Raw genomic sequence first — 15,145 nt, forward strand, 5'->3', positions numbered from 1 at the left:
AAGAACAGTGCATTCTGTTTAGCTCGGGGCCAAGGTACTACGTGACTGCAGATACCGGCATTTTCGATCCATAACGTCTCGCATATTTTACGCACATATCTTTACTTTAGCATACAGACAATTATACTTTTATTGCATAATGAGTACCAACGTGTGTTATGTTGTCATGTGGCTGTAATTCTTACACTACAGTAGCTCTGTAATGTTTCAGTTTCAACAGTGTAGTAGACATGTGGGCTGATGTTTTCAAAATGCCTACTTCCTGTGAAACACGACGTAAGGAGTTTCTGTAAAAGTTGCCTACATACATCTCGACATCACACTGGAATTACACAGAAACAAACTAACAATGATTCCATTCCATTTCTTGTTATGACCTTGTCTACAAAATATTGTTGACTTTGGCCAACATTTGCGTTTCACTGTATAATCAAGGATAATAAATAAGAGGATGAGAAAGACCTATGAGTCACATGGACAGTGGAAATAACTAGGTGGATATGGAAGTTACTACATGACATTTCTGTCAGATATGAAAGTGGTAAGCATGCTCGAACTGTTTAGATAAAAACTAACAGCCTCAAAATGATGGACAATTAATAGGATCTGTCATGACAATGTGAGGTTTACCCAAATATGTGAATAGTTATTTTATTTTGTTTGAGGAAAACCTACACATATTAAGAATATTTTGTATTAGTGAATGATTTTTAATGTTGGGATGAGTAGAAGATGATGTAAGATAAACTTATGGCAAATGAAATGAAAACAACATGTGTGCGGTCTGTTACAACGCACTATTAGGTGTGAATGCCGTTCGTGCAATTGCAAACGATCCAGGTTTTAGTTCGGGTTCTGAGACGGTCATTGTTGTCGTACTAGTGCGAGGCGGGGATAAAATACCTTGAAATATGACACCTTAAGATCTACCTGACATCTGTCGGCACTGAAACAAAAACATAGCAAATAGCATTGTACCTGAAAGCATCACAGGATAAATTGGACGAACAGTAAAATATGTATATATATTGTAATCAAAGAAATATTGGGATAACAAACATCTTACAGGTCCCCCTGATTCATACTCTCACTCATTCACTCTCCTGGGGAATGTCAACATGGAAATACACATACAAGTCACGGATTTAATCAACGCACGATTTCCTTTTTGTTTAAACATTAACTTGAATGTAGGTTGTTAGTCTGCCCTCTCTTGTGCTAATTTCTATCAATAAGCACAAGTCCTCAGAAAAAAAATTATCAGAAAAATTAGGTTGACGTAGTTGAACCTTTCGTTCGAATGAACATACACATGAAAACTGGAAGTATGACATTTACCAAGTTTCTTGGACGGGGGTTATACACACAAGCCTTTCTCGTCTCTTGAGAACAATTACACCTCTGCATAGTGATGCAAAACTTAATTGGCTCCAGCTGCTGGAACACACAAATTAATGATCGGCGTGAGCAAAAATTACAAAATCACAATACAATAAAGAATATCACACTCGCACGACCTTGCAATTTAACATACTCATACAACAAGTAAAGACTAATCAGTCGCCCTTTCGATAGGCTAATTGAAACGACTGGGCAGTTAGTTACACTAAAATGGAGCATACTTTGACAAGTTACATGAAAATTAATGTAATAAAAAGGAGCTTTATCTTTAAATTCAGACAATCAAAATATTAAAAATATAAACATGAAACGACCTTTTATATAACCATTACTCAAAATACAAGACACGGCAGTTAGGTTTGGAATTCCTGAGTCACATTGCGAATCAATGTGATTTTGGCTTTTATGGTTTGGCGTTGACACAAAACAATACATGCGTACTTGAACATGAACCTGCTGAAGAATACTCTACCCAGACTCTGCTACACCGTCGGATCGTCAATCTTTCCTGGATACAGGAATTCGCACTAGGTTCCTTTGCGGCAAAAAAATGTTCCTTCGGGGTCGATTGTGACGAAGGGTGGTGGCGACAATGTCTGGCACTTTCACTGGACGTCGCGTATCCCTTCTTCTCTCAAGCATCGGCTGTACGTTCTCATCTCGCTGGCTGGGCATTTCTCGAACGTCGGTCTGAAATCCTTCCTCTCTCGGGCATCTCCCAAGCGTCGGTCTGGAGTCGAGTCTCTCTCTCTCACTCGGGCATCAAGGATCTCTCGAGTGCCGCTCTGGAATCCTCCTTCTCGGCGTCGGACGTCTCTCCGTCGTTACAATATGGGCGCTGGAGGTTCAGCTGTAGCGTCGTGGTGGATGGAGTTTGGCATCTGCGTTGGTTGGCTTCATGGCATTGTGCGTTGGCATCGGCTGTAGCTTCGTGCCAGATGTAATGGCAGCGTCGTTGCGGGATTTGGGAAAACCCGATGTCTCCCTTCTCTCTATCATCTTAGCCGGCCATGGTTCTTGATTGTCCTTGTTTTACATAAAAACAAATCACTGCAAATGATATCACCGAAACAAGCACACGCGAATTACTTCAGAGGCGGTTACTCGCTGACGAAGTCCACGAAAACAAGAAGTGCTCGGGAATCTAGCACAGAGGTGCTTTCGCTGCAAAAATCCTGACAAATTGTGTGGAGAACTCGAAGTGCCGCAGATTTATACGAGATTCGAAAATTTCAGTTGAAAAGACGTTATCTTTGGCGTGGCTTAGGTTCAAGTGGGGCACAACCCCGGCTCTATTGTGTCTAAATGCGGTCAAAGGGTGTGTCTTCAGTTTGGTGCTGCGGATTAAGTTCTCGCCTGCTTGGCATCTATCTGGGAATCCGTGGTCTGCCGTGAATCTCTGATGAAAACCAACTCGCCCTATGTAGTGAAAACTCTGTTGATCATGATGAAATTAAATCCATCTTCCATTCATACTGTGCTGCTTCGGTTGCCCAAATTTCATGTACATCCGCCGTGTTGACGATTTTTGCTGTGACTCAGAAAACCTGTCCCCCAACTCCCGATGTCTTGGCTCGAATTTCCATTTTACCACAGATACTCATTGGAAATATTCCAATGACAAAAACCACACCTCACACTTTACACAAGTCATAATATGATTAATTATTCAAAATGATAAATATTGAACTGTGATTTTATACGTCACTGTAAACCGTGACAGGTCAACGTTACAAATTCTTAGAGTTTGACATTATGTGGCTATGTTCTTCCTCAGCATTTGTCTATGATAAATTTTCATTGAAACTCTACAATGTAGTAAATCTACTGCATACTGGGTACTTCGTTTTATTAGTGCAAGGGGAAGATATTCAGTTATTTTCTTGTAGTTTACGGTTATTACAAGCATAAGAAAACAGTTTTTCTTTGTGACGTTTCAGGAGAACACACGCTCCTTTCATCAGACATTTATTTTAATTTTGACTAAAGATACAGTTATAACAATGGTTAGAAAAACTGTTTTCTTATGCTTGTAATAACCGTAAACTACAAGAAAATAATTCTATAATGCAAGCAATGCGTACATACAAGAAAAAAAAAAGAAGATATTCAGGTTCTATTATTGTTAATCTCATTACTAGAGCCTGGATTTATATGCAAAATACATGTTTCATGTAGCATGCAAAAACTTATGAAAAACATTTTTTCTTTCAGACAAATTTGTAGAGTGTCTTTTGAGATGCATATGCATATGAGTGCATATTTTGAGTGAATTTTGTTATGCATGCATATTTCTTAAACTTTGCAGAATAAGGCATATTTCGAATTTTATTGCTACATACTAGCATATTTCATAGTCTATCAAGAGAAAATAGCATTGAGTTTGTCGCCCACAATCATTGGTAAATTCACTTTCAACTGCACGGTGGTAAACAAATGGGGAACATACCAATTTAATATACAATATACATTATAATTTTCAAAGGTTTTTCCAGCATTTTATGTAGTGCTTTTTAAACAATAGCGATCTAGCGCCTTCTGATGCTTTTACAACTGTCAATTTGCCAACTATGTGGAAAGGGTTTCTGAGGTCAGTATCAAAGGAGTTCAAGAATGTGTAAGTGTTATTTTGTGTTCAGTTAAACATGCCACCTAAAAAATCAAGTAAGGTGGTATTGTTGCGTAAATACGTACAAGAATTTGGAAGTAGTGTATTTACAGAAGATGGGTCAGTTTTTTTCTGTGTGGTGTGTGGGGGGGGGGGGGGAAGAGTTTCAGCAGAGAAGAAATTTCAAGTTACTCAACATGTCAATTCAGCAAGACACAGGAAAGCCCTTCAGAGACGATCACACAGTAAACAACAACTGCTTACTACTGCATCCATTAATTCAACATCTGAATGCACAGTAAGTGATACATTCTATAGATCTGTGTTCTGCGTTTGTGAGTGCTAATATTCCTTTGTGGAAACTGAGCCATGCCCATCTACGAGGTTTCCTTGAAAAGTACACGGGAAAGAAGGTGCCAGATGAATCAACGCTATGTAAAAACTATGTGTCTGTTTGTTTTAATGAGGTCATGGGAGAAATTCGGGAAGTGTTGAAGCACAAGAAAATATGGGTGTCTATCAACGAGACTAATGACACGGCAGGACGTTGTGTTTGCAATGCTGTTGTTGATGCAATGAAGGCGAGTGGTAAACCCTACTTACTGAATATCGAGGTGTTTGAGAAAGTGAATCACTCCACAATTGCCAAATTATTTAACGATTCGTTAACTTTGTTGTGGCCAGATCACATCCAGTATAACAATGTGTTACTGTTTGTTACTGACGCGGCCCCATACATTGTCAAAGCAACATCTAGTTTGAAAGTGTTTTATCCTAAATTAGTACATCTAACTTGTCTTTCACACGGTCTTCATCTCGTAGCAGAAATAATCAGACACCAATACCCAGAAGTAGACGAACTTGTATCAAATGTAAAGAAAGTATTTGTGAAAGCTCCTTGGGGGGTAGGTCTCTTTCGCGAACTGGCGAAAAATGTTCTGTTACCTCCGCAACCGGTATTAACATGATGGGGCTCTGTCTAGAAGCTGTGTCGTATTATGCAGAAAATTTCGTGAAGGCAGTCACAGATGCAGTCGCTATTTGTGTGTCACAGAAATGTTTCTCTGGAAGTGGCATTGAGAACGAAAATTAAGTACACACACAACCACTTCTCGAGTATACCTGGAATTATTACACAGAGTTCCGTAATAATCCTTTGCAGCATTCAATGTCCTTGTAGGGCGAAGTATCGCAAACTTTGTCCAGTGAAACTCACAGTGTTGCCAAAATAGCATCAGAAAAACTTCGCCAAGTATTAGAGAAAAATCCCGGGTACAGAACAATTTGTGACATTGCAAATGTACTGAATGGTGAAAATGTGGACATGGAAGAGGGCTTAACACAGAAGGAAGTTTGGTGTTTCTCACATGCACCAGTGACTTCTGCTGATGTAGAAAGGAACTTCTCAATCTACAAAACGTTTCTCACTGATAAATGCAGAGGGTTTACAGAAGAAAACCTAAGGAAGACGTTCATAGTTCATTGCAACAGAGGTCAATAAGGTAAGATGTTTGGAAAAAAAATTAATTGTATATTGTTCATGATTATCTCAGTGCATATTTTTGATATTTTTCGTGCACATTTTGCTGTTTGTGCATGGAAATCCGGGCTCTCCTCATTACATATAATGTGGATTGAAAACAATAAACTCCAATGTAAATAAAAATCCAGAAATCAATTACAATAATTAAGTATTAAGTAAGATTTTCAATGTAAGAATTTGTAAATGCCCTCCCTTGCTCGGAAAGACAAAAACTACCACTACCTAGACAGAGGCGGCAACATCTCCCTTGGACAAGTGAAAGTGCTTAACGGTCCAGGTTGAGTTCGTGTATAGGGACGGTGACCAACAGTGCATAGCGATTAGTCATATATAAAAAAAATACATGTACATTCAATTACCAGACTTTTACCTGCAGCCGGGAAGCGGCTAGCTGCATACCTGAAAATCACAGGTAGCGACATACGTATGAAATGATATTGCCGAAATAAAGAGTATTCTATTCATAACAAAAAGATCAATTTAGTACAGGTCCCCCTCTTGCATTCACACATTCTCTCACAGATTCAATCTACGGGGCGCATCAACAAAAATAATACATAAAATGTACAGGTTTTTGACAACGAGCCCTAATTATTGCATTCGCATTTACTTTTACACTGACTTTTGTTTAAGCAGGTCATTTGTGAATTTGCTCCAGTGCTACTTAAAATCACTAGCCAGCCCTTACTTAAGTTTACCTTTAAAAATAGGTCGGTGCGGTGACAATACATTATTTGTCCAGAATAAACAAAGCATCTCAACAGCAATTACGCTCACGTGGGCGGACGTTTTTCCTTTTACTTGACCTCACGTGGTCCTAAACATATCAATAACCTCCGTTGAGTGACGCAAACATATACTCTCTAGCGGGCGGGACTTCAACACTTCGCCGCGACGAGCAATTAATGTTACCAGGCAAATACTTTAACAAATAATCACATACGCAACCTGACGTAGCTAGCAGCGACACAGCGCTGACACATACTAAAATGAACAAACCTCAAATTGATTAAACAATTAAGAAGGCGCTTTACTAGCAGTACGCACTTCAATCAATACAAAAAGGAGCACAAACAACAGTGAATTTAAGAACATTAAAAATCACAAGAAATGAGTAAAATTGACCTGAGACAATTATGAGACAATTAAATACAAATATTAAGCGCAACGGGAGTCTGATATGAAGTTTCGAGTTGTGTGGGCATTTTCAAAACATCGACGAATTTCTAGGGCATTCTCTAAATATCAATCGAGCCGGTACGTGTTGACATTCATACAGATGAATACTTAACCATCTCTCTGGTTCCACGGCGCATCCTGGTGTCTTCGCGGGCGATTGAAATCACTTCGTATGCACACGGAAGGTTTTCCTATTCTTCCTCGATCGCGACGACGCGAAGGTGAAGAGCGTTCATGCATCTGGTTCCTTGGCGGATCAGTGACGTTGGTTCGTGGGCGTCGCTCGGGGAACGTTAAGGGCCTCGGTGTCTCTTCCTCTTGGGGTAGGTGAGCATCTCCTTGGTCAGGCGTGATTCGGACGTCGCATCTGGGCGGCGGGCGGTAGTTCATGGGTCGTCAACGTCTTCTCCATTATCGTCGGACGATCTCAAGCGTCGGGACATCGATATGGCAGCGTTCGACATCTCTCTCCCTCTCTGTGGTGGCTGGTAGGCATCAGGCGGCGTAGCTCGGGTTTTCAGCATGATGTAGGCATTAGTCGTGGTGTCTCGTCTGGCATTGGGGCGAACCAAGGGTGACCCCTCTCCTCTCTTCTGCAGTTAACCGGCCATCCTTATGTGCGTTTCACTTCACGAAAAGGACAAAATCTCACCTACAGCCACTTCTCACAAACTCACTCTGAAGACTACAGTAGGCTGGCGCACTTCTGCTCGTCCTCACACCAAAATGGTGACAACACACGACGAGTCGGCACAATGGTAGTTTCAACGTTCGGAGCACGAGGGTGTGTTCTCCTTGGAACTCGCGGTAAAACTGTGTGTCGAAATGGCAGGTCCTTTCGTTTTATACGGATTTTGGAAAAGAACACTTGACAGTCGTTGAGGCTACGCTTCCCACGAGGTCATTCCTCTTCGCTCCATTGTCTCCCAGCCTGGACAGAGCGTGCTTCTGGTATGGTATGTTCGGATTAGGTCGCCGTCAGCCCGGCGCCCACAGCTCAACTGCAATCTGTGTCCATAAACTGATCGATTATAACCAATTCGATCTGGCATCCGTAATTCTTGCTTGATTGCGACGAATCTCCACACATCCGTCCTTGCATACATGTTGCTGCGCTGGTAAAAGTTTCACTTCAGTCCGGCCGATGGAACACGAGATATTTGAATGGCTGTCGTTAAGGTTGAATTTCCTAAGTTTTAGACACAAAACGTGACCTTTCTGGTGCTTGCCCGTCAGACTCGTGACTTCCTCTTACTCCCGTTGGCTTGGCAGATCAAATATATATATACATACAAATAAAAACACTCAATACCTTGATTAAACACATTTTTCACCGCTATGGATTAGAATAATAATGAGGCAGGTCGACGATAAATCTGACTGTCACAAATTAAAAATTTATTCTTGTCTTGAATTTTACGAAAACCAGAAAATGGCCCAATATCATACACAGAGTGTTCCGCTTAGAGGGATCAAAAAATAAATGCTTACTGTAAAAACAGAGGAAGATATTGTTATGATTTTTACTTTGCAAGATACAGAAACTCTTAGAGTTTGTACACTAATAATGAATAAATGTGCTTGTGCATGCATACCAATGTGTAATGGGGGAACATGACTGGCAGTATTCAGTAGAGCAACAGACAGACAACACGATGGTAAGAATGTGGACCATTTACATATCTGCAGGGCAACTCAACGTGCAGACATTGATTTGCATCGACTATTTTCCCAAACTCTGAGAATTTCTACATCGAAGTATGTAAAATGATGTGTTAATAAACCATTATTTACATTTCACTCTGAGTGGAACACGCTGTACATTTAGTAAATGTATAAGAAATTAAAATATTTTCTAGCTATTTCCTTTGCACAATCTAAGACAAGATGCAACATTGAGCTTAAATGTAGATATGTGTATTTATTGATAGTTCCTCGCTGTTCAAGTGCAGATTGACCTGCTTGTACTGGGTTTATATAGTAATCTGTGGTTTATGTAGCCCCCACCCACCCAAAAAAATGTTTGCACAAGTCAATAGAAAATATTGGCATTGTGCATCCTGTGATAGATAATCCCTGCTGATATCAAACATAATGTCAGTAATATAAGAATAACAACACAGATTGACTACATCTAGCAAAGTTAACCACAAAATTATGCATGCTTCTGCACACCCTGAGGCAAACGCATGCAGCTACACCTCACAATGTGAAACAATGGCAGTGAATTTTAAAAGAAAATAACAATAAATATCAATTAAACATAGAATGCTAGTCACAAAAAATACAAGAAGAATCGAGAAACGTTAGATTGATCATTCTTTAGACACACACACACCTCTTGTTTCAAAACTACATACATGGTCACAGCTACATCTAAGCCAAGCGTCAGGTTAACCTTGCAGCAGGTTTTCGAATATGTAGATCCAAACGTGCACGCAGAATATAGTTCCACTGAGACGGGTTCTATTCCGACACAACTGCATACTTGCAAGAAAACAGTTATTTAATTTGCAAAATACAGACAAAATAATACATCCATTAGCAGGTGTGGACTTGATCGGTTGCAATCACTGTGCAGACGAACTTGGATCCGAAGATTCGCCAACTGAAGTTTGTATTGCGCTGAGGAATCATTGAAGCCCAAGTGCGAGTCGAGCAAGACTGAATACGTTGCAGAGCGCGTGGAATCCGTGATACCAGTGTTGCACATCCCACTATTTTAACCCTATGTTTATTGTGATTAATAATTGTGCCATACAGCGGCAAGAATGGCTGAATCGAGGTCTCCTGTTCAGCGAGTGTTATTGTGGGCTTCATCCGAAGGGAAAAGCTCTTCAAATCAAGCAAGTTGTTTAAAATGCATAATCCTCCTTACGGAAACAAGATCAAAGTAAAACGGCGTGAGGTGATTTGCCGTCAATGTGCGCACGAACTGTATCCCGGGTGTTGAATGATTTGCGGTTTAAGTTTTGGAAGAGGAAACGATTGTTTGTTGTTTGACGACAAAAGAATGTCCCCGGTATTAAAAGATATCCCCGTGAGAAGAAACATGTTTATTATTTGGACCAGACGTGCTTTAACTCTGGGAGGGGCGTGGGCGTTCCATTGAATTTTTTTATATATACCACCGTGCAAAACCACCGCCAGGGCTGAAGAAACAGACGAGAAAGGGAGAGGGGAAGGGGGAGCCTTATTGTTTCACCCACTAACAGCAATGAAGTCTTTGTTGAAGGCGCATATTTACTGTTCCGTGCAAAGAAAGGGATGGATGATTAGCAAGAAATGGACAGACCAAGATATGAATCCTGGTTTAGTGAAGTGATTCATAAATTGAAACCAGAGTAATAGCAGCAGACAATGCACCTGATTGTATATATATCCCCAATAACAAATCATGCTTTTTTTTTCTGGTATAACTTGAAGTGCGTGTGTCTTACAGTAACAAAGGTTTTCATAAATGTATTTTTTTATAAACAAAAAAACAAAAAAATTGTCATTAAATTCAAGAGGGCCTGTCGTTGTTTACTTGTATCTTTGTTTATTTTTTATTTTTGCGTGCTCGAAATATACACACATGCTCATGGGCGTCCGGAAGGTGGGGGGAGCAAGGGAGCCGTGCCCCCTCTGGAAAGTGAAAGTCAACCAAAAATTATGTATTTCACACATATAATTTCATTTTAGCCACAATATGTGTTAAGTATTGCATTAACACCATAAATTCAAATTTAAGCAATGTTTTTTAGGGAACTACACTCTTTTGGGGGGAAATGTGACTTGTTTGCCCCCCTGGGAAAAATACCTTCCTTGCCCCTCCCTGGAAAAAATCCTGCGGACGTTCATGCACATGCTCTCATGTTTCGAAGATATTTCGCATTTATATTAAGTAATGACACATTTTTTAAATAATTTATGCGCCGAAAGTACTTCTAAAATGTTACGTTTCAGGAGACAAAAAGAAACACAAATATATTCCGCTTGACATGCATGCGGGTTTTGATGTGTTGTGCGGTTGGCAATACTGTGGATTTTCTCAGTGTCTGCAATGTAAGCAGCTCGGCGGTTGAGGCAAGACTGGCACGGAAGATTCTGAGCTCAGTTCTCGCGCGGATTGATACATAAAACCTGCTGCAAACTTAGCCTGACGCACGGCTTAGTAAAGCATCAACATATACAAAAACACTCCAACAAACCACATAGCTGTAAAACAACACCTGCTTGCTGTGTCTCTAAAAATATATTTTCTCTTGTATTCTGAGCAAACAACATCATGGTACCAACTGTTATGTAAAAATGATGGAAAATTGATTTTCTTAATTTGTATGAAAAGAAAATGCCAAAGAAATAAGTATTAATTTAGCAAATTATGTAAAATACATACCACATCCATACATTCATCATCCAACGAATTACTCTCTGGAAACTCAGAAACTTGTAGCAATTTCCGTTTTTTCCGCTTTCGCCTCCTCATCTGTAACATAAATAATATTAGGTATTATACTAAATTGGATGACATGAATATGATTATAACCTCTTCAATATACACACAATTTTAATTTGTAACTTACTAATAGAAGAGAAGAAAGAGTAAAAAATAAAATCATGTTGAAGTTCAATGTTAAGGCCTAATCATACGGAACTGGATTTCCAGTAGGAATGCCCTAGTTGACACTGAACTGGTTACCTGGGTGGAAATCATGGCTGCCGGGCTGGCTGCTTGACTGGTTTTGAGGAACAGGCAATGTTCTAATTGAACTGGCTTTCCTCGACGGGATTCTGTAGAACAGCCAATCAGAGCGAAGTTTGGCCATGTGAAGATAATCTGAGAGCTTCCCAAAGGAAAGTTTCTGTCTGTGGTTTCCGAGTGTTTTGGTTGTTCTTGTTCGCTTCTCGATAAAAGAAAAAATAACAGAGATGACACGGTTTCGTGTTCAGTTTATTAATATTTAGGTATTTATGCAAAGTGATGAAATTTGTACGTGACAAATATGATTAGCTTATAATGAAAATCCTTATTATAATAATTGAGTTCAATGTTTGATATGTTTAATTGAACAATTTTTTCTTATGAATGAATCCTGTGAATCTCATGTATGAATATGCATACCTGAGTTCAATAAAAGCTTTTTCAGTTTGCATTGATTACCATATTTTCTTTCAAGCCAATTTCTAGTCCATACCTTTCTTTTTTAATTTTTAATAAAAGCACAAAGCAGTAATTTTCCTACAAGATTCTTCAAATTGCTCGTCCATCTTTTATCTGCTCTGTGCAATGTCTTATGGGAACAAAAGTATATCAACAAGTATGGTAACAAGTAATGTGTGAGGCGAAAACTAGCAGATGGGTAGCCAGTCAAGCACCAACTAGGGTATTCCTAGTGGAAATCCAGTTCCATGAGATGAGATTCAGCCTTTAAACATACTAAATATGGGGAAAAAATCTGAATTGCAAATTTTTAGGTGCATCAATAACAGAAAATTTCTCTAGGGAGCACACATATTTTTACAATGTCTGTAAAATTGGGCTCATATTTTTAAATCTTCAAAATTCTAACACATACATTTCTGCTTTACAAGAAATCATTTATCTGATTACTACCAAAATTTGAAGGGAATAAAATTACAAATAGCAGTAAAGTGCTTTTAACAGATACTTATCCTACCCTATTCAAACATTTTTCTTTCTTTATCAGAGCAAGGATGAACCATAACATGACATCATTGTCTTTGTGAAGCAAACTTCATTCTAAATAGTGAAGCTAAACAGCCTCTATGCTAAATCAATATGTAAATATTTAGGAGCAAAGGCATGTGTAATTATTAGAATAAGCAGAAAGTGCTTAACATAATTTCAACATTAGCTGCTTATTATTTTCCTGCATTCGCAAAACGATTAGGTATGGAAACCTAAAACAACACTTGTGCCCATTTGCACCAATATTGCACAAACTCACAGGGTTGAAAATTTACGAGTCACGGTAACACTTGAGTTATGAGCATTGCAACAATCTGAAAGGCATGGCAAGTCATGAAATCTAGGATAGCACCTACACTCAAAGCAAGTACCTAAACATCATACAGATGGAAAGTATGTGATTGGTTGGTTACCTGACTCGAGAAGGTGTTGCTCTACTCATGGTGTGGCTGACTGGTGGTAAACAAGGAGAATGATGGAAGTAACAGGACGTTGCAATCCTTAAATTGTGCCAGGCAACTGACAAGAAAATATCAAGCAGACATTTTTACATCGTTGCAGCTTGCAAACATAGAATGTCGTCAGTGTTTCTAGTACATCAGTACATCTACCTGCACGTAGCTTTCATGGTCCTTTTATAGCTAATGTTTACATCGTTAATTATTTTAGTTTTTAAAAAAATATTTATCTTTCTTCCTTTGTTCTACTGTAGGATTATGTCATACACCATTCTATGTGTAATAATTTGTCATTTTTCTGTACAAGATGTAGCAACTGCTATTGTAACTAGTGTAAACTGAACTAAAAAAAGCATTATTTAAAAAAAGGCCGCGACTATTTTCACCAGGGGCAGAGTGGAGCATGCTTCCTTATGGCCAAAGCTGAACAGAAGAGGAAGGTGCACGGAGACTTTTTGCAAAAGGTTCTCTTGTTTGTGGTCGCTCTATACTACTGTCATCAGGTAGAGAGAATAGCAGAAAGTGCTGAGACCAGAAATTACATGATCTGATGTTGGGAAGTATTTTGTGACATTATCGGCACCAACATCTTGCGATATTTTTTCAACTTCATAGTGTGCAGAAAAAATACTTGTTGTTGATGTCCATACGAAAATAAATGCACGCCGACATAAGCTTGATACATATCAACAAGTAAAGAATGCACACATGTGTGTAGTAGGCCAGATTGTAGATCATGCACATGCGTGCTTTAAAATGTGGTGAAAATAGCTCAAAAGCCAGCTTCACCACCTGGTGAAAATAGTCACTCCATTAAAAAAAAATCTCAAAGTACAATGCATATTTTTGTGTATTTTAGATACAATTGTCGTGGTTCATGTTGAAGAAGTGCATGTTTTGAAATGTTATTTATCAAGCTTGAGTGAAGAAGTTAAGAATAGATGTATTATCAAATATGTCTTGTAAAAAAATCACACTCATTCATAATATTGTTACTGATTTGCTTTATTTTACGTCGCATCTTGTGCCACTTTGGGCTAATTTGAGAAGATGGGGATGAGTGATGATTATGATGAATGAACACTCACAAACATCCATGGCCAGCCCAGGATTCGAACCCGGGACCCCTGGGATCGTAGCGAAATGTGCTAACCACTCTGGCATGGGGCTGGCTCATTAATAATACTATCGCGTTCCACTCTGTCTGGTTACTGGATGTATGATTACATTTGCATTGCACCTGCAATTTTACAAACTCCTTATTGCAGAATATATGCAGTAAATAGCAGCCTTGGCCTTCTGCAACCCCCTCGAGAAAGTGAAATAATTTGCACGATTTTGTTGTATATGAACTTTTTCAGCTATTTTTTGCTTGTGGAAATGTGTTATTGTGAAGTAAAGTACGTGTTACTTTACCGTGAAGCAGAACTGCCCAAAGTCTTCACACAACTGAATAAGCACACAAAACAACATTCCACAACAGTAGCTATAATTTTACACCGTTAGGATAGGAACTAACAGTTATTTTTTACATGCTCTCTCGCTTTTTAAGTGTAGTTCTAACTAATAAAAGTGCCAAAATGTCAGGTTTTTTACTTACGCAGATCAAATATCGGAGATATTTGAGTTTTCCGCAAGACGAAACAAACTTCATTTTACAGCAAACATCAAAATTTGTTGGTTAAAAAAAATTGAACATAATTCTTGAGGGGGATACAGTGGGTCAGTCAGCCACAATCAGGCAAAATCTACCAAAGTACAGTGTGTCCAGTTTCGCTCGGAGCCAAGATTCGCATTTAGAATTACCACCTGAGCTCTAGCGTCGCTTCCAATATGGCCACACTATGTAGATAAATCTGTATTTACATTCAGTAGTAGTACGTAAGAGCAGCGTGTTGTCATGGCTCGTATGGAAGAAAAATTTAAATTATGTGATACGATATTTCTAAATACGGTAAAACCTCATTGATCCGGACAGGCAAAAGGTAAAAAAAAAAAAAAAGCAGAATCCAAGGTTTTAAATGTGGCTAGAAGTCAACAAGAGAACTTCCCAAAGAAAAGGCAGTCAACCACTGATGAATTTCTGTTTCCCACAGACTTTGTACTGTACTGTATATTTAGGTCTATGCCCTTTAAATACACCATAATAAATGTGTTTTGTTGCTATAATCGGAGTTTTACTGCACTTTCTACTGTTCTTTTAGGTTATTTCAGTTAATATGGACTTTTGTAAACCAGTCAACTTATCCCCCCCCCCAATT

The 15,145-nt window shown here is 39.0% G+C and overlaps 1 protein-coding gene across 2 annotated transcripts in view; it reads right to left on the reverse strand.

Annotated features, from left to right (window-relative positions):
• LOC145989713 (uncharacterized) overlaps positions 1-15,145 on the reverse strand; it is a 35,312-nt gene that overhangs the window by 14,190 nt on the left and 5,977 nt on the right. For both annotated transcript variants that reach the window (XM_083124963.1, XM_083124962.1), the window contains exon 2: positions 11,113-11,202. In XM_083124963.1, coding sequence (XP_082981089.1) covers positions 11,113-11,202 — 90 coding nt within the window. The remainder of the gene's footprint in view (positions 1-11,112; positions 11,203-15,145) is intronic.

This window comes from Lepisma saccharinum, chromosome 7 (genome assembly GCF_977018435.1).
Source record: "Lepisma saccharinum chromosome 7, izLepSacc3.1, whole genome shotgun sequence".
Classification (NCBI taxonomy): domain Eukaryota; kingdom Metazoa; phylum Arthropoda; class Insecta; order Zygentoma; family Lepismatidae; genus Lepisma; species Lepisma saccharinum.